Genomic DNA, 25681 nt, shown 5'->3' with positions numbered 1-25681 from the left:
CTTGTTGTACCCTTTTTTTTTTTTTTTTTAAAGGAAAAAAAATCTCCGCTAAATATATGTTAGCATTTAAATTGTCCCATTGAAGTTTTGAAGTTTACATCTCAATGATCAGAGTGGACTAAGGAGGGTAGCTTCCCAGCTTTGGAGCAGCTTTTGTTTGGCTGGAGACATTTTTCGTCAAGGCTGGGTTAAATGAGGCGCCAGCACATCAGTTTACACTGCAATGGTTGTGTCTTTGCAAGAGGTATGGAAGAGGTAGAAATTAATTTTTTTAAGCTTAAAATGTACATTATAAAAGATAAAAGTAAATATTTGACTATGTGTTTTCCTAGCTACTAAATGTAATAAAGAAAACCTCTCCTGCAGATGGACATACCTGCAAAATAAAAGATAAAACCTTTTTTCCCCTTCCCTATTATGTATTTTTGACTCAGAGCAGATATGGCTCTATCAAGGTGAACCTGTCCAAAAATTGTACCAAAAAAGTGAAAGTCCTTCTCTTGATATAGAACTCTCATGCCTAGATCATCCTCTCCTATTTGCCAATGCAAATTGCTGCATTTCTTTTCAAATCACCGAATGTGCTTTCACAGGTATATTGGCTTATTTTATATGATGTGTTAATGCCCATCTGGATATATGAGAGTCAGTCATAGCTCTAAGCCCATACTGTACCTATTAAAGATTGGTAAAGATATTTACCTAAAAGATCCTCCTTGGTATTCTTCAGGTAACAGTTTTCCATCTCTTGCTTTCTTTGCGAGAGCCTAAGAAAGTGAAGACAGAACATAACATCCAAAGTTATTTCATCACCTTGTACCTGAGTAAGACAGTACATTGAGTATGACACAGCGTTAGTAAAAGTCCCTCTATGTTGTTTGATCTACACAAATATTTCAGGCAGATAGTTTTGCCATTTAAATATAACATTAAAATGATTAGTTGCTCCACTTGTGTAAGATGTCAGGGGTGAGACATTTTGGATGACGACCCAGGGGAAGGAGATTAGGACTGGTAACCAGTGAGACGGAGAAGGGAGAGAGAGATCGGATGAAGAGCTGGGAGGGGGTAATTGGCACTGGCGGGGCAAGACAACTGGGACTCTGTACAGAGAGGGGGTTAGACTGGGATTTGAAAGAAAGACTGAGACTCTGACAGAGAGTCTGGATGGGGAAACTAGGACTGGACAGACAGACAAAGAGATTGAGACTGGGATGAGAATCCTGAGGAGAGATTGGGGCTGGATCGGCAAGGAGAATAGACCTGGGATGAGGACCCAGGAGTGTGGACGAGACAGGACTGGGACAGGGACAAGCTGGAAAGGATGGGGCAGAAGGAATCAAGCATAGGCAAAACAGGCAGAAGAGTACATCCAGAGCTTGGAATGGAATCCAGGAATGATTCCTGAGTCTCACCATTCTTCTGCTATAAGCAAATACCTGGGAAACCCATTGGCAAAATGTCCCATCCATTCTTCTGCAGGGCTGGTCCACAAGGAGGATGATAACCTACTACTTCCATCAGTTACTCTGTTAGTTCAGTGGCAGAGGTCTGTGTGAGAGATCTAAACCTGCTGATGAACCATGTATGTGTCAATATGATGCCACATAATTAAATGTGTTGATTTTTGTTCAGTTTGCTTTCTTAAAAACCTAGGAAAGTACACACCAAAAACACTAAAAGATTATTATCATTGCAAAGTCAAGCACTCAAAAATTAGGAAATGCCAGAATTGAAGATGCCTGTGAAATCTTAATTTAGCCCCCTTCTGCATACACATTATTTACACTTTTTAATTACATGATTGCATACTATTTTCTCCCCACAGGACCCCTTATTTTATTCAGTACACTGGATGGAAAGTTCTCACTTAATGAGAAGCAATTCAATATTTTGTTTTCTCCTCATTATTCACTGTGTTGCTCGAGGCCTTATTTGCTGCACACTATCCATACCCTGCTCTGAAGGCAGAATTATTAATTTTCAAATGGGCTTTTCTATGACACTCATCACAATAGTATCTGAAAGCTTCACAAACATTAATCCATCTTTACAACACCCCTGGGAGATAAGGAGGGAGATATTCCCCTCCTTTTTCCAGATGGGAAGCTGGGGCACAGAGGGATTAAGGACAAAGGTATCCACTAATTTTGGATGTCCCATTTGAGATGACTGGGACCTGATTTTTCAGGGTCTTTAGCATTATACAGAATTTTATATTCAAACAAATCTCTTATTGACTTCCAGTTGCAGCTGTGAGTGCTCAGCACTTCTGCAAATCAGACCCCAGGATTTCAAGTCAGGCACCTGGAAATGAGGAACATAATTAGTGACCACCAATGAAAAATTTGGTTTAAGTGACTTGCCCAGCATCACACAGGAACTTTGTGGTAGAGGCAGGGACACAATACAGTTCTTCAGGGCAGCATTCAGCTACATTTATCATGACACCATCCTTTCCTGCAATTCCTTGTTTAATTCACTGCGCACCTGCTATCTTCTGCAAAAATAAAGCCTACAGACAACAACTCCCTTTATTACAGAACCCTGATTCATCCTCAGAGCAGGTCCAGCCTGTGCACTGAATGAGTCAGGGCCTCTGGGGGGAAAAAAGTATGTGTTCATGTAATTAAAGACTATCATAACGCCTAGTCACAAGGGGGCTGAATTAAGATTACGCAAGCAACCTTAATTTTGCATTTCCTATTTTTTTAGTGCTTGACTTTGAAATCCTGATCATATTCTTTTAATGTAGTTTTGTGAGTAATGTCTACTCTATAAAAATGCAGTTACTCTTGAAACTCTATATAGACGAAGCCCCAACATTTGGCCAGATTGGATTAGGAAAGGGATTTTGACCATCAGCCAATGTATTGAAAATGATACTTTCCTCCCTCTTACAATATTTAAAGAAAGGTTCAATCCAGAGACTAAAAATGAGTGCTAACATATCCAACTTAAACACATCATCTCTCATCTGTTTGGCCACCGTGCCTGTGGGTGATATCCCTCACTCATCTGATCTGCTTTCAATTCTCCAAATATTACCCAGATTGCCAAGACCTCTGGCAATGCTACATGCACACTTGGAAAGCAAATTTAAACTCAACACAGATTCTCTAAAAAGAAGTGGGAGGAGGAACTAGGCAAATTATTCTTTGCTAACTAATGGAAACAAGTTTTAGCCAGTACTCAGAATTGCTCCTGGGACCTCTGTTTAAAATTAACCCAGCAGAAAATCATATGGAGGATGCACTGGACCCCGCTCTGACTGTTCAAAACAAGTGCCACAAAATCAGAAAAACATTGGCTCTCTGGTTCAGCAGGTGCTAACTTAACCCATATGCTCTGGGAATGCTCCTATATCCACATGTTTTGGTCAGAACTTAACTGCAGAGTTAATTATTTCTCATCAAATAAAAGTGTGTTACAAACTAAACATATAATTTAAAACCTAACGCATGTTAATTAGAAGCTGACTAAATCTGAAAAATTTTGGCTTAGCAGAGTACTAGTAATGACTAATACACTAGTATTACAAAAAGTGAAAATCCAAACAGCGACTAACAATTGAAGACTGGAGCATAGACATTGTAAGCTTGGCCACCAGGTAGACACAGTTCAAAATGCACCATTAAACACATTTGAATAAAGAATCTTTGTTATAAATCCATTTTCCTTTCATATTTCAGCCTCTTATTTTTTCCCATGGAGAAAATGCTATATTTGATTATGAAAAAGGGCAAATTACAGAGGGCAACATTAAATTTCAAAAACTCATATTATAATGGCCAGCATGAACTGAACAATGTCTTACAATAGGCTAGAAATGTTTCATATTTGGAGAAAGAGATCAAAGAACCAGACTCTAATATTCTTACTGACATTGAAGGGACTGCTCAAGCAGTGAGGTACAACTCAGTGTCAGCATATCAGAATATCTCCCAAAGAATTTCCACTCATTTAGTTTTTTGGGGGGTTGCTTTGAAAAACTTCAAGGGATGAAAAGGAAAACTTCTGTGTAATTTGTTCAGAAACTAAACAAATTTCAGTAAAATCAATTTAAAGGTTCTGGTACTTCTACTGTAGGAAGGTAGATTTTAGGTTTGCTTCCAGGTAGAAATGGAGCGTTGGATCATCCAGAGCAAAGATAATTAGCAGGCATAAATGATTCCATTAAATTACAGAGGACTACTTCTTATGTAGCATTGTTTTCCTGTCAAGCTCCTCCTTCACAGTCAGCCGTTTGTCTTCAGAAAATCTGCAGTCGCATCAAGCTCTCTTCATCCTTCTCCATACGTGGTGATGCTTCTAGATGTTTCTTCCTTCATGAATTGGAACTTTGCACGCAGTGCAAAACATCAGATAATCTGCTTTTGTACTACAGAGATCAAAAATTCGCAAACATGCTTCCTACTTTCTTATCTGCTTTTGTCTGCCTTGATGTTGCTTCTGCTGTCAGTCTTCTCCTGAAGGATAGTCAAGGTAGCCAGAGCCTGGCCCACAAGCTCAGAGAGAGGGACTCCATGAGCAGGCCAACTACCTTAGGTTCTACTCCCAGCACATATCTAAGTTGGGGAAGTCACTTACGTTTCTGCTTTAACTTCTCCATATTACAATGTGGATAATATTTGTTCTGCTACTTGCTTAATACTTTTTACTTCTACAATATCTTTTAGCGGGTGCACTTCATAAACATTGATGAACTTATCCTCATAACTCCCTTGTGATATAGCTGGTTTTATCACTCTACAGATTAATGTTTGTACAATGCTCTGAAACTGTAAAACACTATATAAGCATAAAGTATTTTTATGATCACAAGTGCCACTGAATCTGACGCTAACCTGTGATAGAAGGCCCTACTTCCATTGATAATAATGGCACCTGCCCAAGGTAATTTATGATAAAGTCATAATTACAACTTGTGACAAGTTAATTTAAATCCTGTCTCAACTATAAGGCATGTCTGCAGTGTTGTTGTAGCTGTTTTAGTCCCTGGATATTTGAGAGACAAGATGGGTGACGTAATATCTTTTATTGGACCATCTTCTACTGGTGAAAGAGAGATGCTTTTAAGCCACACAGAGCTCTTCTTCAGGTCTGAGAAAGGTGATAGCTCCTTATCTGTTCCACCTTGTATTTAGCTGTGACAAGAGTATTTTTCTCAGGCCTAAAGTAGAGTTCTATGTAAGCTCGAAGGCTTGTCACTTTTACCAAGAGAGGTTGATCCAATAAAAGATATTACCTCAGCCATCTTGCCTCTCTAGCTATAAAGCATCTCATTTTCATGATTTAAGATGAAAGTTGATCTTGGAACAACTGTACCTTCATCCACAAGAGAACAATGACAAATACAGGCAGACACTCATTTCAGCATGGTTCTTTCATATAGAAGTTGACCTAATGTGTTACTATCAAATGGAACAAATAGTTTTATTAATTTTTCGAACGGGTTTTTCCACTAAAAATAAAAGTTAGGGGATTTTTTAATGATACAATTTATGAGTTAAGCTAACTGGGATATAGACAGGAGTTGGAGGAGGGGTGGAATGAAGAGAAATAATACCCCATCTCTGATACCGCTGGTCCTGGTACCTTGTCAAGTGCCATCTAATGAGTATACCTAAGGACTAGCAATCAGGAAGTTTAATGGGTTCTGACTCAAAACAAACAAAACAAAACAAAAAAACAAACAGATTATTTAAACAGAATAGCAATATATCAAAGTAGAAACAAGTCAATTCTCCTTGCTTGTGTACAGAATGCCCAAGTTTGTTTGCACTATCCTTGTAACTTTCTCAAAAACAATGATTTAAGTGTACCTAAGGCATTACAAAAAGATGACAGCACACTATAAGTAGGGTAAATGATGATGATTTAAAAAAAAATTTAAAAAACCAGATTTTTTTTATTTAAATCAGATTTCCTTTTTAAATCATCAACACTAAATTTCTCTCTCGTTTGAAAAATAATAGTTACAATTAAATCTCATCACAAACATGCTAAACCTACACTTACAGTCTCATAAAAATGAATTAATGGTTCTAGTCTGTCCAACCTAACTACCAGCTCTTCCTTCTTGAAAGTTCTGGGCTTTCAGTTTCAGTTTCTCAGCAGACTAAAGTCACATGTGCAAAGAAAGACACAGGTTGGATAGTATTGTTGTTCTGTGCTTATGTGATGGTGGAGCTGGGCCAAGCAAGGCAGAGGAGTTACCGTATTTCCCCATGTATAAGACGCACCTTTTTTTCAAAAAATTTGGGGTCTAAAAACTGGGTGCGTCTTATACAGTGGTTTTAGATTTTTTTACCGTAATACATTTTTTTTTTCAAATTTCGGGCCCCAAAATTAAGGTGCGTCTTATACATGGGAGCACCTTATACATGGGGAAATACAGTAGTTACGACACTGTCTTAAAAACAGAGACACAAAGGATGGAGGCAGAGTAGAAACGAACAGTGGAGTGGACTGGAAAGAAAAAGGGAAGATAGTATCCAGTACACGCACAGATTCCTCCCCCCCCACACACATTTTTGCCACAGAAAAACTGTCATGGCTTCTGGGCATAAGAGAGACCCTATCTGGGAATATTTTGAAGAAATTCCTTCCCTGGGTAAAAAAAGGAAAATGTGTCAAGTGTAAGCAATGCAAGAAGGAGATGAAGGGCATAGTTTCAAGAATAAAACACCATAATGAAAACTGCTTATTGGGAGAAAATGATGTGGATGAAGATGTGGATAAGTCTGAAGAACAATGTGGATAAACTGGTTAATAACTTAAATAATTCACTTTGCAATGCATCATTCTTCAAAACTCTCTCTATTCCTTTTAGTATACGTGTGATTTAACAAGTAAATTCCCAAGCTGTTTGCTATGTTGGATGTTGCTAGGAAAAACAGTTTAGCTTAGCTAATCCTTATGGCTTGTTTAATTAGTTAACTAGGTTTAGAATCTATCACCCAAGTATACGATACAGAAAGCTGCAGCAAGAGAAATCTAGAATTGCCAGTTGCCACTGGGTGTCATTTTCTTATTTTATATTACATAATACATGCCCCTTATGTTGGAACATCATGGCCACAGACCATAATGGTGATGCCAGAAGTCTATTCCCTATTTTACTTCAGCATAACTCAGATTTCCCAAGGGAACCCCATCCCATAGCTGTTTTCTCAAAAAACAGAAGTGCCAGTGAGTTCTATGGGGCTTACTCCAAAATTAAGTGCACTCTAAGTGCAGTCAGTCTTAGCTTTTTTGGTAATTTGGAATCGGATCGCATCCTTGCTGAAAAAAATGTAAATGATTAACTGAATAATAGAGTGAGAAGAACTGAGAAAATCATTCAAAATCATTTTTGAATTTTGTTTAAGTATTCCATTCAAGCATAACAGACTTTGACTGCGACTCTCTATCTGCAATAACTTAAGAGTCATCTGTACTTTTAGTAGCAGTGCAGCAACTAAATGTATTTCAGGCAACAAAGTATCAGCAAAAGATTTCAATCATCCAATAAAACCACCACCATGGATGGGTTTGTAGTAAGACCAGCAAATACCAACAAGACACCATAGATGAAAAGATGCTCAGTTCATTTATGCCACAAATTATCCTTTTCGCATTGTTAACAATAAACACTTCATTGACAGGGTTGAGTCCTTACGACCAGGCTACACTCCACCTGGTAGAGCAGACATTGGTGGAAGGTTGCGAGATACAGCGTATGAGAAGGAACTTGAACAGTGTGCAAGAAATACTGAGGGGAAATTTGCCACTTTAAGACTTGATGGGTGGAACAATGTACACAATGGTCCAGTAATATGTGCCTGTGTGACAACAGAAGATGGGGTTGCATATCTTTCAGAAACAATAGCTATATCGGGAAATGCCCACACAATAGAATATTTAAAAGAAGTGGCAGTGAAAGCTGTAATAAACTGTGAACAAAAATTCAACTGTCACATGCACTGTTTTGTCACACACAATGCTGCAAACGTGGCAAAGATAAGAAGATACTTAAAAGAAGAAACAGAAGGATGTTCCTTAATAACATATGGCCCCCTAATCATTTTCGTTGTCCTCCACAACAAAAACAAGTTCTCACCTTGTTAATTCACAAGCTGGTTCAATGCATTTTTATTCACTGTTACCTCAGGAAGGCAGATCTGAAAATTGGCCACCTCTTGGACAGAGCAGTTAAAAAACAACATAAACCCTCAAACACTGACGTGGAGGTGAATGGGTGAATTTAAAGCTTTATATTGCTACCCTTGCTTCTTTATTAGCTGGTGATGTGATGTGACTTCCATATGACACCCAAGAAAACATTCTATTTTAACGATTACTATATTTTTAGAGGGGATCTTGACAACACTTATCAAAATGAACATTCTGAAGTCCACTGCATGTCCATTTTGTGAGATGATACTATTTAAAGACTATGCACTATGAAGTACTAGTTCTTACTTTTTCCAGTGCCATTATGCAGAAAAAAATTCCATGCAATTACAATGAAGCTATCGCAGTTCTTGTAGCTCAAACAGGATGAACTTTTACATATGTGAAGACAGATTCACTCCTGCATGTGGGCAGTTTTACAAACCCGTAACCCGCTTACCTGCTCGGGGCAGATTTGTCTTGTCTAGGGCTACTAAGGTACCACCCCTTCTCTGCAGCAAGTGAGACAAAAAGGGATTGACTGGGGCATCCCTGTACCCAAGCAATTCCTGGCTACCACAACAGCCCCCTGGCATCAGTCACTGGAAAGCAGAATAGCTTTAAGCCAGCTGTAGATTAGGAAATGCAGCTCTAGGATCTAGGAAGCAGAAAGCGAACTCAAAGCCACCTTTGAGGCACATTTCATTCGTGACTTGTGTTGAATGCTCAAATGGTCACAGCCACAAAAAAGGGATATAATGTTTACAACAAAACAAACAACCCCCATCTAGCTCCTGGAAAAATACTGCAAATACTAAAGAATCTGAAATGTTTGTTGTTGTTTTTTAATGTATCACTGTGATTGGGATTTCACTGCAGAATTTGATGGCTAGTTATCTTCGCATTTAAAAATGTATGCTAATAAAATGAATGGCAGGGACTTGCTATATCAATAATAATTTTAAAATCCCAACACCGCAAAAGCAGCTTTAAGATCATTCTGAAACTGCTTTTAAAATCATCATTCATGTTCGTCTGGATCATGCCATACTCTTGGCTGCAATAAGCTAAACAGCCATGATATTCCTAAGCCTACTGTACATCTGAGACCTACCTTTGCAGAGGCAGCAATTTCCTGTACTCCCTTGGTAGCAGCATCTTTTATGATTGGTGTAATGAGACCTCGGTCTGTTGCCACAGCAATAGAGATGTCAATGGATTGCAGATGCCTGGGGCCCTCTCCATCCCAGGTCACGTTCACATCTGGCATTTGCTAGAAAAGAGAAGCACAAAGAGAGACAGCTGTTAAAGGAATTATTAAAAAGAAACCTCTTTAAAATGCACGGTGACATACAGGCTTTCACCAAAGTAATTAATGCAGCACAGAATGCTGTTTGAGACTGAAGGCAAGAGAACAGGTCACATCCGTCATCAGCACAGCCACGAGCAAGACAGGGATAACAAAAGACTTGCCATGTAGCTCTAAGAATAGACTTATTTTATTAGCTAGCATCCATTTAAATCTACACTGTCAGCAAGTGTGAATGTATGCTGCAGAGATGAAAATTGTGCAGCAGGGAGGCAACAAGAAATATTTATGAACACGCAGAGTCACTGGGAAACTAATGATATGTTAACAGCAGCCTCCAAATTCCTTAGGTCTTCACAAGTATCACAGTTTGGATGCTTACGATGCAAGAGGTACAAAGCAGAGTGGTTTTTGCCGACCATAAAGTAGTGTGATCTGGTGTGAAGCAGACTGTATCACCTACTCACCCTGGACAATTTCAGTTCAATGGCACTGTATGCATACACATGGCGTGGAAAGTGTTTTGGGATCTTTAAAGATGAAAGGCCTCAAGAAATGTAAAATAATATCCAGCAGCTGATTTTCTTTTCTCTTACCCATTTCCTCAAGGCAATTTACCCCAAGAGATTCCTAAGTTTCTTGTGCTCTATTTTATTAATTTGTTTTCACACTTGAGTTTGCATGGCAGCCCTAAAATTGAGCGCCAAAAGAATATTGCAGAAGCAAATTAAATTGGGGCGGGGGGGGAGGAGGAGGAGGAGGAGATACAGGAAGTCAATGAATTAACAATACTGGAAATATTTTAGTAGGAACTTCAAGCTTAGGCTTTTAAAGATTCCAGTTTTGCTCTCGATATTAGAGCTTGGCATATGGACACAGGTCCTCTGGTTATACAGCTTTTCACATGAGGCTCAATAACCTTCAGTTTTCATAAACATTTAGATGGAGCCAGTGAGTTGAACAAAATGTTAAGTGAACTGGAAACCCCTAGAATGTATATTATAGAAATTAAAACATAAGTTTAGGAATACATTATTTCCTCTCAGGTGAAATACTCTTATCAATAGGAAGGCAGTATACTTTGGAACAGATTCACTCTTAATATGTGCAACAAGACATTACATGAACCGGCTCTTGTTTCCCAAGAGATAAATGAATGAAACAAATGTTAAAATCATCTTTCTATCATCAATTAATATATATACTCTTGTACTTTAAGGATAAATGAGTTGACTGATATATCCAGACATTTCAATAAATGTAACTGTTTCATAATAGCAAGGCAATTTTCTCTACAGGGATAAAACATTCTATAAATTCACTGGTTAGACTGAATATGTTCAGTCAGAATGATATCTAGGTTAAGGAAGTATTTCAGGTCTAATTTAAGTTTTTGCACAGTTCATGTTGCACTGTTTTCTGTTGTAGTCGATATTACAAGGGATACAAGTTTTGTTCAATAAACTGTTTGAACTACATGATGTTCAATAAAAGGTGATTTTTGATAAATATTCAATAAAGTCTCATAAAATATTACAAATGCCTCTTCCAAAACTCATACCACAAAAGCATTTTAAAAGCAAAATAAATTTGTCCACGAGTTATCAGGATTTGTTGAAATTTAAAGTTAAAGGTTTTCATACCCCATATACAAAGAAAAAAGGAAATACGAAGAGTAATGAAGGAAAGTCAAATAGTTATAGTGACCAACTGTCCCTCCATAGCTAAGGATGTATATGAATATATCTGTCCGAAGATATTGTATACTAAAGGGTTCTCATCTAGCAGACAAAGATATATATAACAAGATTCAGTTGTTGAAGTTGAAGGCAGAGAAGTTCAACCTGGAAATAAGCAAGTTTTTAACAATGAGAGTAAGTCAACCATTGAAACAGATTATGCAGGAGGTCAGATAAGATAATCATAATAGTCTCTTCTGGCCTTAAAAAAAAAAATCTATAAATTTATAAATAAATTGCCTTTAGCATGTGCCTGGGTAATGCAGATGTTTTCCAGCAGTAGATTTTTAGTAATGAATGTACTGCTTATATACAGGCAGAAATTTTTTTACCCTGAATTTCAGCCCTAACTCCCAATTATTTTGCATTATTGAATTTGTCTGAGCTACACTTACATGTAAAGTTTGCCTGTAAAAACAAATTGCATGGTTAAAAGGAAAATGAATGATGAAAAGATGTTTATTTGAAATTTTACCACTGAAAAGAAAGCAACAGAGTGTCCATAATATTATGATAGCAAAAATAATATAAATCAAAGGAGTTAAAATGACAGCTCTACAGTGTTTGTTATATGCAACCAATTTAGAAACTAATACCCTAATGCCATTTTCCTGATCCTCCCCCTTTCCTCTCAGTGACTAGATTTACCCAATGTCATCAAGTATTAATATTTAATATAATACAACAATAATAATCCTTGATATATGATCTCATTATTTCTGTTGACTTTTCAGCACTGATTAAAGGTTCTTATCTCTGCCTGATATCTGTTCTATTATTGTGCCTGTGCATTTCCAGACTACAATATTACAGAGACATCAGGATCTAAACAGTGCAGATCGAAGAACATGATTAGGACATAAGAGCTAAACAACAACAAAAAGTTGAAAAGGTCATTCTAAATGAATTGTAACCCCTTTTCTATTCAAAATCTACTACTAGCATTAACAGGATTCACTTGGATTCCATATTAAGTCAAAAATAAATTACTTTTAAATTTGAATATAAAAGAAGAATTGTAAGTAAGTATAATAAATAATAGGGTTCCACTTGGAAATACAATTGAGTTTAGGGAATTACCAGACAAGTTCTGTTCTATCTTAAAACTGCACTCAGTTCAACTGACTTGCATGGGATGCGCGTCAGTGCAGGTTTTGGCATCATGGTCTCTCATCAGTTGCACATTCCTAATCCATTCTATAGTACCATAGCCCTTCACAGAGAAATAAAGGATGATTGGGTCCATGCCCCAAAAAGCTTTCACAGTCTAAGCTGTACAATGTACAAAGTGCAGGGGAGGAATATAATGGCAATAAAACAAGGTGATTAGATTAGGTATTGTGGAGATTGGGCAATGGCACACATCTTGTTGTGCTAGGATGATGAACATGGTTTTTGTGTCACCATGACCTCAGTTCGGGGGTATGCAAAAAGAATGGCATGGCATAAGAGAAGTAATCTCTCAGATATGTAGATCATAGGCCATTTAGAGCTTTATTAAGCCAATACCAACACCTTAAATTCCATGTAAAAAACCAATACACAGTGCAAATCATGGAGCACTAGTAATATGCTCACAATACTTTAATCTAAAAAGAGGTAATGCAGAGAAATATACCTGTATTGTAGCACTATACAAGCTCTGTCAATACTTCTCGTCCCCCTCAAAAAAAGTTTATGCTACAACTATATTAATGAAGGTCAATTATTTACTTACTTTGAGGGTAACTGCTGTTGCCTTGATAATAAAATCATTTACGGACACTTTAATGTCATCTGCAAAAGGAAAAATAAATACACATATTATGAGTAATGGTTACCAGTGTAGCTCCAGAAATTACAAATCAGACAGTTTCATGACTGAACGTTCTACTGTTTCAGTCAATCAGTCTTTACGGAACAGCAACAGGACTCTTAGAAAGTCATATTGTCACAAAATATTAAATAACTAAGAGTTTTTCCTAATCACAGTATGTAAGTTCTATATACAATGCATAAACTCTAGACACAAACCATAAGGCTTCTGTTACCACAAGGAAAGAGCAGTTCAGTAATAGTGTGCTATTGGTTCCACAATAGACAAAGGAGAAAAACTTGTAGCCTTGTCTAGAAGACACTCCAGTTTATTTGTTTCTATACTGAAATGTCAGACAATGAGGGAATGGACAAAGCAATGCCTAATACACCACTGGGAATATTCTCATATAAGCAAAGAAAAAGGAAAGAGCAGTCCAGAAATTACAGATAACCCCACCCCCGACTCCCCACCCCCGACTCCCCCAAAAACAAAAACAAAAAACCTAATGACTGAATGCTCCACTAGTATTTGAAGCGCAAAGCATAAAATAAACCAGCAGACATGGATGGAAAGGCAAGCAATAGGGAGAACTGCCATTTATGAACTTTAGAACAATTAGTTTTCATTATTTTAGTTGTATTAGTCAACAAGAAATATGATTCTTGGAACTACTTAACTCTTCTCTGGAATTCTCTTACTTGATAGGGAAAATATCACACCACAGAAATATCTTGTTTCCAAAAGCAAAGGCAAACCTTATTTTCAAAAAAATGACCTGGATAATATTTTAGGGAAAAAAGTGTGTTCTGTTTTTAACAACTTGCTGATTAGCAATCTGGATACAGATGCAACTGGAAGGTTGCTTAGCTAACACATTTTTTTTTTTTGGCATGTTAATGATTGATCTAGTGCCTTTGCAAAACTGCTGGACTAAGAAGTAGAGAAACCAAAAGCCTCTGCTTCTCCACATAACAAGAACAGCCTGAGAAGCAAGAGACCCTCCCTCCCCCCAGTGCACTCACCTGTATGTCTCAAGGGGAACCTGGTGTTAACAAATGCTAGAGCCAAAAGGGAATTCATTCAATCTCCTCACAAACCTTGGCTTCCAGACTAGGACTACCAACAAGATTAGCATAAACTCTGGTGATTGTATTTGTCTTTTTGCACATCAGTCCCCTATGAATTAGACTGAAACCTCCAACGCATATCACAGCAATTACCTGTGTTTAGTCCTGACATGGACAAGATTAATCATCACATAAGCAATCATTTGGTGTCAGATGAACATAGTAGAGGTTGTTTTGTTTGAAGTGCTTAGGTATGACATGAATAAGAAGTATATATTAATTAAGAACCCAAGCACTATTAGTTAACAAATGAGCTCATCTTTTAATTAGTTCATTAAATACTGATGTTCAACGCAAACCTTAGCAACTGCCTGTATTTTTTCATTTTTTCATGCTATTTCTAATTTTTAAAAAACCCTTTCATGGAAAGGACAAAATTTCATATGTGGTTGAAAAAAACCCCACACACAATCAGGACCCAATCCCATAACCATTTATGTGCATAAATTTACTCATTTGAGTAGTTCCATTGATTTTAAAACAAGCCTAGTCATACAATTGAAGTTACCCATATGAGTTAGCGCTTGCTGAATCAGGTCCTGCATTTTACAAATACACAGTTGGCCAGAGGGATAGGCGTGTACGTTAAAGTTCCAAGCTGGCATTTACATCCATTTACCTTACACAATCCTGGGAATTATGCATGCATCTGAGTGAGCAATTCTGTGAAAATCCTGTGAAATGGATTCTCTTTTGAAATAGGATCTAATTAGGGGTTCTTGTTTTGACCCAAGAGTTTTGAACTGGTGCCCACCACTGAAGGGACTTCTGATTCAACAACCCAGATCCAATTCTGCTCCTACTATTTGATTCCATGTCCGTTCCAACACGGGATGGAGCCAGTGTTTTGTTTCCAGTCAGTGTGCTGCCAAAATATCATGAAAACAACCATTCTTGCAAGATTTTGACCCAAGATGGCAGAAATCTTGTGGGAGCAAATGATACCGTTGGCTGGGGTTTTCCAAGTAATTTAAGGGATTCGGAAAGTCAGTGGGATTTAGGTCCCTTTGACTCCCAGCTGTAGACTCTAAACCCAAGCACTAGCTTTGATTTGACCTTAACTACAAATTAATCCAACCCTGAGAACTGTCTTCACAGCACATATCGTAATGACTTGCTATCAAGCTAGACTGTCCCATCTGGATTGTCCAGAAGTTATTGCAATTGGACATTAAAGCAAGGAAACAATGGCAAGGTACAGTATGTGGGGCTTGGAAACTACAGTAAAGAAGTACATCAAATAATAAGGAAATTGTGATTTTGATGAGTTAACAAAATCCTTCCAAAACACTCATTACTATGTGCTGTTTATCCATTCTTTCTTTAGACGTTTCCTGGCTGTGAAGAAATGAAATTACTGCAGAATGTGAAAATATTTTTATTTCCCTCAAGTACACATACCGTATGTAGGAGGTGTGCTACTACTATGTGCTACTCTCAGATGGAAACTGGAACTAGAAAAAAAAAATCACTGAATCAAGAGAACTTTATCATACAATCCTATCCTTCCAGCTAACACCATGAGCAAAACTTAAGTCATTGTCTTTGACATCATACAGCAGACTACATCTTCACTTGATCCATTATAATGGGATGATGATTTACTTCATAACACTGCATGCAGGATAAATACACAGAAACACAGTGCTAAGTTTAAATGGGGAAAGAATGCCAATCACTTAGAACTGCAAACTTTAGGCAATGTTGATATGTCAAAATGTCAAGATAATTTACGGAGATCATGTTAAAAATAAACATTTTTGTTACAATAGTTTGGAAGTCTTTAGGACTGAAATAGGAAGACATTTTCTTTTGCTAGAATGCCTTACAATGAACTAAATATTAAAAAATCTGTAGTTTGATATATTTAATGTAATATTTAGCTTACATTTATTCATCCTTTTTTCCAGAAAGATACTAAGGTGCTTTGCAAACGACAGTATTTATTATACACACAGGAATCACTCCATCTCCTACCGAAATACAGCCACCTCTGGCTGACAGCAACCTAGCTGCTGTCTAACAAGGTGTACCAGAGCAACACTTAACAGTTTATGACAAGAATAAAAGGTATTCAGGTATCCAACTAAACATGTAGGAAGAATTAGTAAGCAGACTATGTCAAGATTCAGGAAGAGGTTTTCAAAGGTACATATGGTAGTAACGTACTTCATTTCCATTGATAGTCATTGTGAGTTAGGTGCCTAACTGCACGTGTTCCTTTGAAATCTCCTCTTTAGACTCGTTCTAAATGTCAGCAGTTTTGGTACAGTTAGCAAATTAATTTTAGTTCAGTGTTAATTACAATATTAAAATAAAACTTTGGGGGAGCAACTCTGTAGATGGAATAGAATACAGTAATATAAATGAGTTATTGATAGAGTTTACAAAGAGTAACACATACATGTATACATATGGATGACCGATGTATTTTGTGTATTATACACTGGTTTATGTCTCATGCAGAAATCTACTGTTTGTTTAAAAATAAAGAACAAACAATCCTGTATATTCAAATTTCATTGTTCATTTTAATATTCCGTGATGATAAACTAAAAGAATCACAAAGGATTATCTTGTATTCAACGGTGAACCAGAACCACACCATTCTACACTGACCCTTGGGGCCTTTTACTGCAAGGATTGACAAGGTGAAGGCATCTGCAAATCCTGAAATTCAGTTAGCAACAATAGCAAAGCAGGTAGCAGTTCTTGACGCATGGGTCAGCAGTCTATAGAGTTTAAAAACCAAACCAAACCCCAATATTATTGATTTAGCCTGAAGGCAAAAAGTGAACTTGAGAGGAGTGGATTTGTCCAGTGTGAACATATGGAATGGTGTATATTGCTTAGACAATAGGATTGTTTCCCTTCCCCCTACTCCAGATAAGAAGTGAAAAAAGTCAATGGCTCTATCTGCCCTATGTTACTTTGCAGAGTGTTTAGGAGGAGGCTGTGATAACTAGACACAATCAGTACTGTGTGGCAGGAGAGGTAGTGCAACTGCACGACAACTATTGCATCATCCTGAAGGCATGTCTGAGATTTTTTAGGATATTAAATTAATTCATTTATCAAAAGAGATACAGCCTGACGGACTAGTCTACTGTCATGGTAACTGCTGGCTCCTGAAATAGCCAAGGCAGCATTAATGCTTCAATTGTGAGGTTTAGGTTTCCAGCACCTGAAACGTGTTTGAAAACATTTCTCAAACACAGGAAGTTAAGCTACATCTCCATAATTAAGAGATATCTGCTTAACTATAACTAAAATTTGGGGGTCACATCCTTGTCTTCTTTTGTCCACATAACTAATCTACAGTATTATCATGACGGGTAGTGTCTGCCCATAAGAGAGCCATGATAGTATTATAAACGCAGGGATGTTGCAAATGAATACTGAGCTGCATTGGTAGAGTTGTGTATGAGAAACAATTCTGTATAGTAGATGGTCCATACTATTCCTCGCCCTAGCCAGAACTGTTAGGGTCTGTTTCTCTTCAGGCAGCGTTCCCAAACTCTGCCACATTGTGCACCACCAACATAAAATGCCACCTGTCATCTTAAAACCCAAGTGTTGTTAAGACACATTGTATCAATAGCATAGCTATGTATATAAAAAGCTGTTGTCTTGCAAAATATTAATAAATGCATTATAAACTTATCCCATCTGAGATTTCTGATATGCCTTTAATGAGAAGGATGTGCTTGCTTGACAGAGCAAAGTTGGTGTATAAACTTGGTTGGTGAATATCTGGTGAAATCTTGGGAGGTGGGGGCGGCCGCTGCGCTGCTTGGGCCAGGAGTGGCTCCTAGCCAGGGTCCTGGGCCCACATAGGAGAGAGGGGAGGCTGGGAGTGGGGAGCAGCCAGCGCTGAAGCAGCTCCTGGCTGGCTGCTGTGAGTGTGTGCAGAGAGGGAGGGAGGCAGAACAGCCAGGCCGCCCTGGACACTGCGGGTCGCTGCGCTCAGCCCCTGCATGGCCGAGCGCCACTGGAGGCTCCGCAGCCGGCCCCCCAGCAGCACAGAGATACTGGTGGAGCCAGGCCCACGTTCTGCAGTCTTAATTAGTCGGTGGATACATACCATGGGGGGTTGGCCTGTGTACCACTGGTGGTACGTTTACCACAGTTTGGGAACCGCTGCCTTAGGTCAAATGTATAGTGAAAATGTACGTCAGGTGACCCTATAGTTACTCCTACCATCTTTTACACCGGACCACCTTACTTGTGTCTATTTATAACAAATCAGAAGACTGAAAACTCTCAGTCTAGGGGATGCTGGATTCTCTTGCCTATTTGTCAGAAGCCACCATCCTACCAACCTAAAATCAAATTAAAAAGGGATCATCCTTTCAGAACACAAACCAATTTTAATCTAAGGACATTTTGGCTCTTTCCCTTCCCTCTCCCCCTGGCTCACTACCACTTCACGCAATACTCAGGAATCCACACCAGGGATACACAAGTGAATTTTTAGAGGCACCCACACCAAATGCAAATGAATCATTTTATGAAGACAAGAGAATTTTGTGAGTAGAACCCATTCTGTTTCTTCCTATGAACTTTAGTGGTTTGAAATCTATTCAAACTACCTTTGATGCTAGCCTGTGAGTAAGATTTCATCTGAGGAAAAAACAAAGGAAAATACTCTAGGTACGCCAGCAGCTAAAAAGTAGTCAGTCAGTAACAGCAGGATCAAACCGTATGCCATCAGAATCTGCTAACAGTTAGATTTCCCCTGGGACTTTACTAAAGAGGAAAGGTAGTGTGCTCTAGTTTCTAGGGCACAGGACTAGGAGTCCATAATTCTTGAGTTTAGTCCCAGCTCTGTGATTTTGTCACCTCTGTGCCTCAATTTTCCAATCTGTAAAATGGAAGAAAAACTCACTCACAGGTCAGAGTGTGAGGAATAGCAAATGTTTATGCAAAGCTTTAAAAAATGTAATCCCCTCTATGAGTTTTAGAGTATATCACACCAAGAGGTCTATGCACACACCCTCAAACTGGGAAAGGTTTAAAAAAAAAATCCATCTTAAGTTGCTGAAGTTTATATTAAATGATTTTTAGACTTACATTGTTTTTTTTAAACTAAATGAGAAGAAAGGGGAAGCTGTGTGTACATGCAAGGTAAAATACAGAGCAAAACAAGATGGTGGGATCACCTCCTTCAGGAGAAGAACAAAAGAACAAGATAGCTTCCAAACCCAGGCACTGGTTAGAATTCAGACATGGTCAGGAATTGATGTAGTGATCGGTCCTTCTCCTAAAGGAGGTGACCCCGTCTTTTTGTTTTCCTCAATATTTATATAAAGGTAACTTTGGAAAATCCAAAGGCATCCACATGACAACCCACTCACAAAGGAGTTTAACCTAGACCTTTATGATGCTCTTTGCGATTGCAGTGTGACAATATCAAAGGCTGCTTAGCTTTGCAGTAAAGGTCAAGCTTTCAGTAAATCAAAATCCTTTTATTATCATGCACTGGCATTCGGATGACCCTGTTGGTGTGAAACATTTTTAGCAGAGAACTATATTAAGCTTTGAATTGGAATAGATGCCACACATTCTGAAAGTATGTTTTTCATTTTAGACAAAAATCTCTACCCAGTTGCACCTCGATTACTGTGCACGCAGACTGGATTGCTTTCCCCAAAGACAAGAAAATGCTTATTCATTTTGGTTTTGGCATTGTTGTACAGAACACTTACATATGGGAACATGAAAGCTACTGACAACCTGGGTATTACACCTAGAACAACTGTAATTCTTTCTTTACAAAAAAAATGGTTAGAAATATTCAGGATGAAAAAAGCAAAACAATAAAGGGAGGCCTACTGCAACATAGATAAATGGTAGAACTAGTCAAGTCATAAGGTAATTTAGTGATGAATAATTTATTTTTTGAACAACCAATTGTTGAATATTATTCCACCAGTTCTGTTTGGTGGATAATTTTCCTGTGAATATAGTAATCTCAATTATTTAAAAGACCAATATTCATTAAACTATCTGCAATTAATAATTTGACATTTGGTAAAATTTTCAAAAGTTCCTAAGTCCCATTTTAAAAAAAAAAAGTGTCTTGAGCTCTTAGAAGTTAAACTCTCATTGAAAGTCAATGGGAGCTAGGCTCTTAAATCACTTAGGTACCTCTGAAAATTTTACTCCAGACCTAACACACTTATTTTAAAAGCTAGCAGGTTCTAACTGAGGTTTTGATGCTCAAATGCTACGAATGGTATCATATTATTCCACAGTCGAGTACTGCATACCTGTCTGGGGAAGAAGCTCACTTACGCACCTTGTCAATATCCAGCTAAATGCATTTAGGAGACTTGTAACTGGCATCCTGAAATCCACTCCACTGCCTTGATTTCCAGCCCTCACACATATCTTTCCTCAAGTTATCCAGTGAGAGATGGCTACATTGCCTGAGCATGGGAAAGTGCTCACCAGCCAAAAGCTCTCACTCTGTGACAAACTTTTTCACCTGCCTTAAATTCCACCAACTCACCTTAAGTCCTGCCAACCTATTCTGGGTTGCTGCAGAAACTCTATCATCTAACTTCAACCCAGAAGATGCAAAAGGGCAGTGTCTGACATAAACACAACAAACACCTCATAGATGATCCCACCGTCAAACTGCAGAACTGGATCTGATCCCTGACTCTGCCACAGAGTACCTGTATGATGCAAGCGCGCACGCACACACACACACGCGCTTAGACTTTATTTAAGGTTCACAACATCTCTGTGAGATTAATAGCCCAAGTCTGTCAGATGCCAAGCACCCTTCGCTTCCATAGACTTTAATAGGAGTCACCCAACAATGTTCAGGATTGGACCTAAAGTGACTCACTGTTTGACACTGGACAAGTTAACAACAGGGTGTGGAATAGATAATCCTGCTGCCAGGGCTTTATGCCAAACCCTTCAATTAGGTAGCTCAACTACTACAGCAAGGAAAAAAGTCCATATTTCATGAGATAATTTTGAATCGAGTTCAAGTGGCTTTACATTTGATGGCTAAAGAAAATTACCTTAGGATTACTGCTCCCAAAACCATTTTGATTGGAACAGAACTATATTTTAGAAGAGACCACTGCCCCAAAAATCTTTTATGATGGTGGAGAAGATAAATGGAATTTCAGTGGATTAGCTGCCATTAGAGGAAAGAAAATGGAGTAGATATTTAAATGGAAGGATTATGAAACAGATCACATGCATTTTCTTTAAACCTAATTTAAACCCTGACCACCTAATTAAACCTATGTTACTGGTGGGGGAGGGTATATTGAAAGCTCTAGAAAAACTACAGATGTCTGAATCTTACTTTTAAATTACTGTGTTGGATTCTGTACAATTTCTATAGAAAATGTTATAAACTACTGCATGTGCAAGATGACAAGGAAATAAAGTATTCAGCCATTTCCACAAGGAACAATGAAACAAAAACTATGATCTCGCTTCATGAATGATTCAATGCTTACAATAAATTCAGAAAGACTGTTTACAAATAAAGCTATATATAACTCCAAATATCATAGAATCTTTCAATCAAAAGTTCCTGCTTACAATAGGGGCCTTTTCTGGTTGCAATCTAGCACAAATTTACAAAAGTAATGCACACAGAGTTTAAGCCACGATATCCTGCCCCAAATCTAAAATGCAATGTTATGTGGGCAGATGAACTGATGTAAACTGGGGCATCTCCACTGAAGTCAAATGGACCGTATTATAAAACAGTTCACGTTACATCTATATATGAATTAGTCTCTAATTTGAATGTTGATGGATGAATTAAGAAGGGAACATGTTAATCTAGTGTTAATCTAGTTGTCTAGTGATTATTCAGAGTAAAGAAAGTTTGTTGGTTTCTCACAATGCAGATCATCAGGAGAACATTAAGTTGTTACAACTGAAAGCTGTTCCAATAAATTAAGGAGGACAGAATACTATTCAAAGTAGTATCATTTCGAGTTGGATCACAGGCACCCAGTCTTTATTTTCTTTAGCCTCTTTATTTGCAGTAAGTCCAATGTGTTTGAAAGTTTCCAGTGAAGGTCAGACAGTTCATAAAGTAAAGCAAACAAGCTTTGATGGGCTTGTCTTCCTGAGCTCACTGTGGGGCAAAAGGTTTGCTGCAGTTCTACTGAGGTAGCTTTTCCAGTGCACTAATGAATAAGATGTAAAGTGCTGAACACTCTACATAAAACCACAATGGCATCACAGCCGGCGAAGTGATTCTTTCTGCCCCAAATCCACTGAAACAGGTAGTTAGTAGCACCCTCTTTTGCCCTGGTAAACAGCCCTGTGTTTTGTGGAGTTGTTTACAAACAGCATGCAATTCATCTGGGTGCAAAGAAAAATCGTATAAACATGAAGATGTGTAACTAAAACACTAAACCAGTAAGACTCTTTAGAGGGTATTATTAGGGATTAAGGGTCACTTTAAGTAAGTAATGGGCCTGAGGCAAGAGGGGGGTCAGTGGTACATCAAAGTTAGCTTATTGTTCAGGTCTAATATCCTTTTAAAATTTAATTTAAGTGGTGTGTAGTGTGTTTTTCTGCCAAGCGGGTATCTTTACTTTTCAATGAATGATGTATATTTGTGGTTGAAAATCTGTGGTCAAACTGGTACCTTTTCTCGTATTCAGTGCCTCTTTTTAGCTATTAGACTGCCGTGCTGAGCTTGGTGTTTTGATCACTGTGAAGAAGTGCTGAGACAGTTCTCTTTAGGAAACTAACTTGATTCTCTTACTTGTATTTCTGTGCACTGAAATTTATTTATTGCTCTATTTTGCTGTTTCTGCTTTCCCTAGGGCTTGATGCATGATTAAGTTTCATTTCTTGTTTCCAGTGGTGAGGTTCTTTGATTTTATTCTCCAAAAATTGGATGCGAGTATTAACCAGATTACAGGTTAGATTCGCCTCCACCTTACCAGCCATTATGACTCTCTGCACTAGCTTATGTTAATGCATCTAGTTCAAGATAGCTTCACTCACTGGGAAGGGCAAGAAGTTTTTTCAATGCGGCCCTGTCTTGTGAATTCTGCTGGAGGAGCACAGCTTTACAGTCAGGCGAAGGCTGGCAATCAGCACCAGTGGTGCCTACTGTGCTGCAGCAATATCACTTTAGGCAGGCTTTGTGCTGTCAGAGGCCCTTTACCAGGATTGCCACTTTTTCAAGTCATGATGATGATAAACACAACCAGAAAGCTTTAAGACTAAATGCAAACGTATATATCATATGTAATAGCATGTCTATATTTTTAGTGTGATATAATGGAGGGTATAAATATTAAAACTGGGTCAACAACAGCTGAGAACATATGCACAACTGACCTAAATGACAGAAGAAAAACAATCAAACCATTCAGTTCAGAAAGCACATGAGAAACTTCTTAGATTATCTATATACTTTCTTGTGTAAAACAAAGGTCAATATTCACACATCTCCAAAAATATCCTTGAAGAACAAAGCTCCATCTTCCTAAAACTACACACAATTCATTAAAAGAAAATACTGATATACTAAAGGCAAATTTTTCTTTTGATGTAAAAGAAATGACATTCAGAATTTTAATCCTAATTCACTAACAGACTTCACTCTGCCTAATATTTACTTACATAAACTTTTACTTTGTGAAAGCTCTGGAACACATTTATTTTTTAAATTAAGAAGAGCTGAGCTTTGCTTCTGGGTTTATGAAGTTCATACTTCTGTGGGGGAGAAAAATTAGATTTCACAGAGATATGAAATGAATGGATGATAGTCCTCCCAGTCCAAAATTAGATTTACAAAGTGACAAAGATAAATCTGTGTGCCTAAATTATCTGAATTTTATACATTGATAAATTAAACTTTGTAAGTGATTACATGCGCCTTCCATCAACATTATTTACTAGAGTCATCAAAAGGAGAAGCAGTCAATTATTTTCCAATGATTTTAAAGCATTTTCCCCCTAAAAAATGAAAAGTAATAAATGTGAGTATAATTCACGGAAGTGAGAGATTCAGATATAACTGGTTTAAATTAAACAGAGGCCTATCCACTGAGTAAGAGAATAGACTTAAATCCTCTGCAGGGATTCAAGGCAGACGTTAATGTAATGACATTTTATATATAAAAAAAAGATATTGCTAGTGCAGAAAAGGATCTTGCCCATCCTGAGCATTGCAGATAAAATGTCATATTTTGGGGGAGACTAAGGAAAATTTTCCAGAGCAGGTTGATTAAGAATTATGGCAAGTGTTTGCAGCTACTGAGGGGTTAACAATGTTAGAATAAATCCTTAAGAGATGGATTAGTGAGCAGAAGGCAAGTCAGAGGTGCATGGTAAATTCATTTATCACATGACTCCACAGTTTACCAGACTGGTATCATCTTCATGTAGGTGATGTGCACTTTTTAAAATGAATAATTAATCAGAAGTAGTCCTTTAAATATAACACAGTAAAGAATGTGATCAAATAATAAAGCATTATGTCACAGAACGAAAGAGAAATTTGCTTTGCCTCAGGCTAAAGTTTCTACCTGGCTAAGCCAGAAGACAAAATTCTAAAATATTTTTTTTTTTAAATAAATTTGATTTATTAAAGAGCAGTATGTCTTGGTTCATAATAAACCTACAGCCTCTCTAATATGACATTATGACCTACTGAGCTGTATGTTTGGTTTGAGCAACTTAGCCTGCAGACCTAAAGGCCTGATTGAAATAATTTAGGTATTTTTTTCACATTTCTACTAACAGCATTTGAAAATAGATTGATTGTATTATGGTGATGTTCTCTCTTCAGATCATTTAAGTGGCTGTAATAACCAATACTCCTTATAATATCCTCAGCTCTGAATCTGAGGTCAACTAAAAACAACAGATATATTCACAAACAACAATGCAACTGTTACATTAGGTTATAACGAGGAAGAGATTTTTGAGCAGGTAAATATAAGGGTGGTTAGATGGCTGCCTAAATGTTTCTTCTGCCATAAGTATAAAGGGTTCCTCAGTACACACAAACGGTGATTAAAGCCAGCAAATGTAATAGCTAGTTTTCTTCAAAGGCAATGAAAATCCCCAATCTACATAGTTCACCAAATATAAAGAATAAAACTTCACTTGGGCTCCAAGCTGATCCTGGAAAATAGAAGTTCTTAAAAAAAACCTCTTTGCATCTTGAATAGAGTTGAGGTAGCATTCTCTAGTAGGGTATATTTAAAATCTCAGTATTCACCACCAAGACTAGCTTTTCAGGCCCCAATTCCGCAGAGTACTAATACGCATATGTAATAAAGGTGGTGGAAAAAAATTTCAATAGAACAGTTTTCCACCAGAGAATGCAGTTTAACTATATCTAAAATGTTTTGCAGGAATGTGTTAATTTAGATTAAATCTCTAATGGAAACATTTTGAAAGTAGTCATTTAGATTATCTCCTTTTGTTTCACTTCAACTTTTAATTTATCATCTAGTTCTATATTTAATTTTATATTACATTATAATTATATTATAATAGATAATTATGTTATAATGTTTCAACATTATCAAAA

At 37.5% G+C, this 25681-nt stretch overlaps 1 protein-coding gene across 1 annotated transcript in view; it reads right to left on the bottom strand.

Moving 5' to 3' along the window:
* The window catches only part of PDHX (pyruvate dehydrogenase complex component X), an 87359-nt gene that overhangs the window by 2992 nt on the left and 58686 nt on the right, over positions 1 to 25681 (bottom strand). The window contains exons 9-11 of the mRNA XM_067557548.1: positions 12923 to 12981; positions 9272 to 9430; positions 703 to 767 (exon numbers count right to left, since the gene is read on the bottom strand). Coding sequence (XP_067413649.1) covers positions 703 to 767; positions 9272 to 9430; positions 12923 to 12981 — 283 coding nt within the window. The remainder of the gene's footprint in view (positions 1 to 702; positions 768 to 9271; positions 9431 to 12922; positions 12982 to 25681) is intronic.

Source organism: Emydura macquarii, unplaced genomic scaffold, assembly GCF_026122565.2.
Source record: "Emydura macquarii macquarii isolate MOO-44397 ecotype Brisbane River unplaced genomic scaffold, CSIRO-AGI_Emac_v2 contig_1876, whole genome shotgun sequence".
NCBI lineage: Eukaryota > Metazoa > Chordata > Testudines > Chelidae > Emydura > Emydura macquarii.
This window is presented reverse-complemented; position numbering and strand designations above follow the sequence as displayed.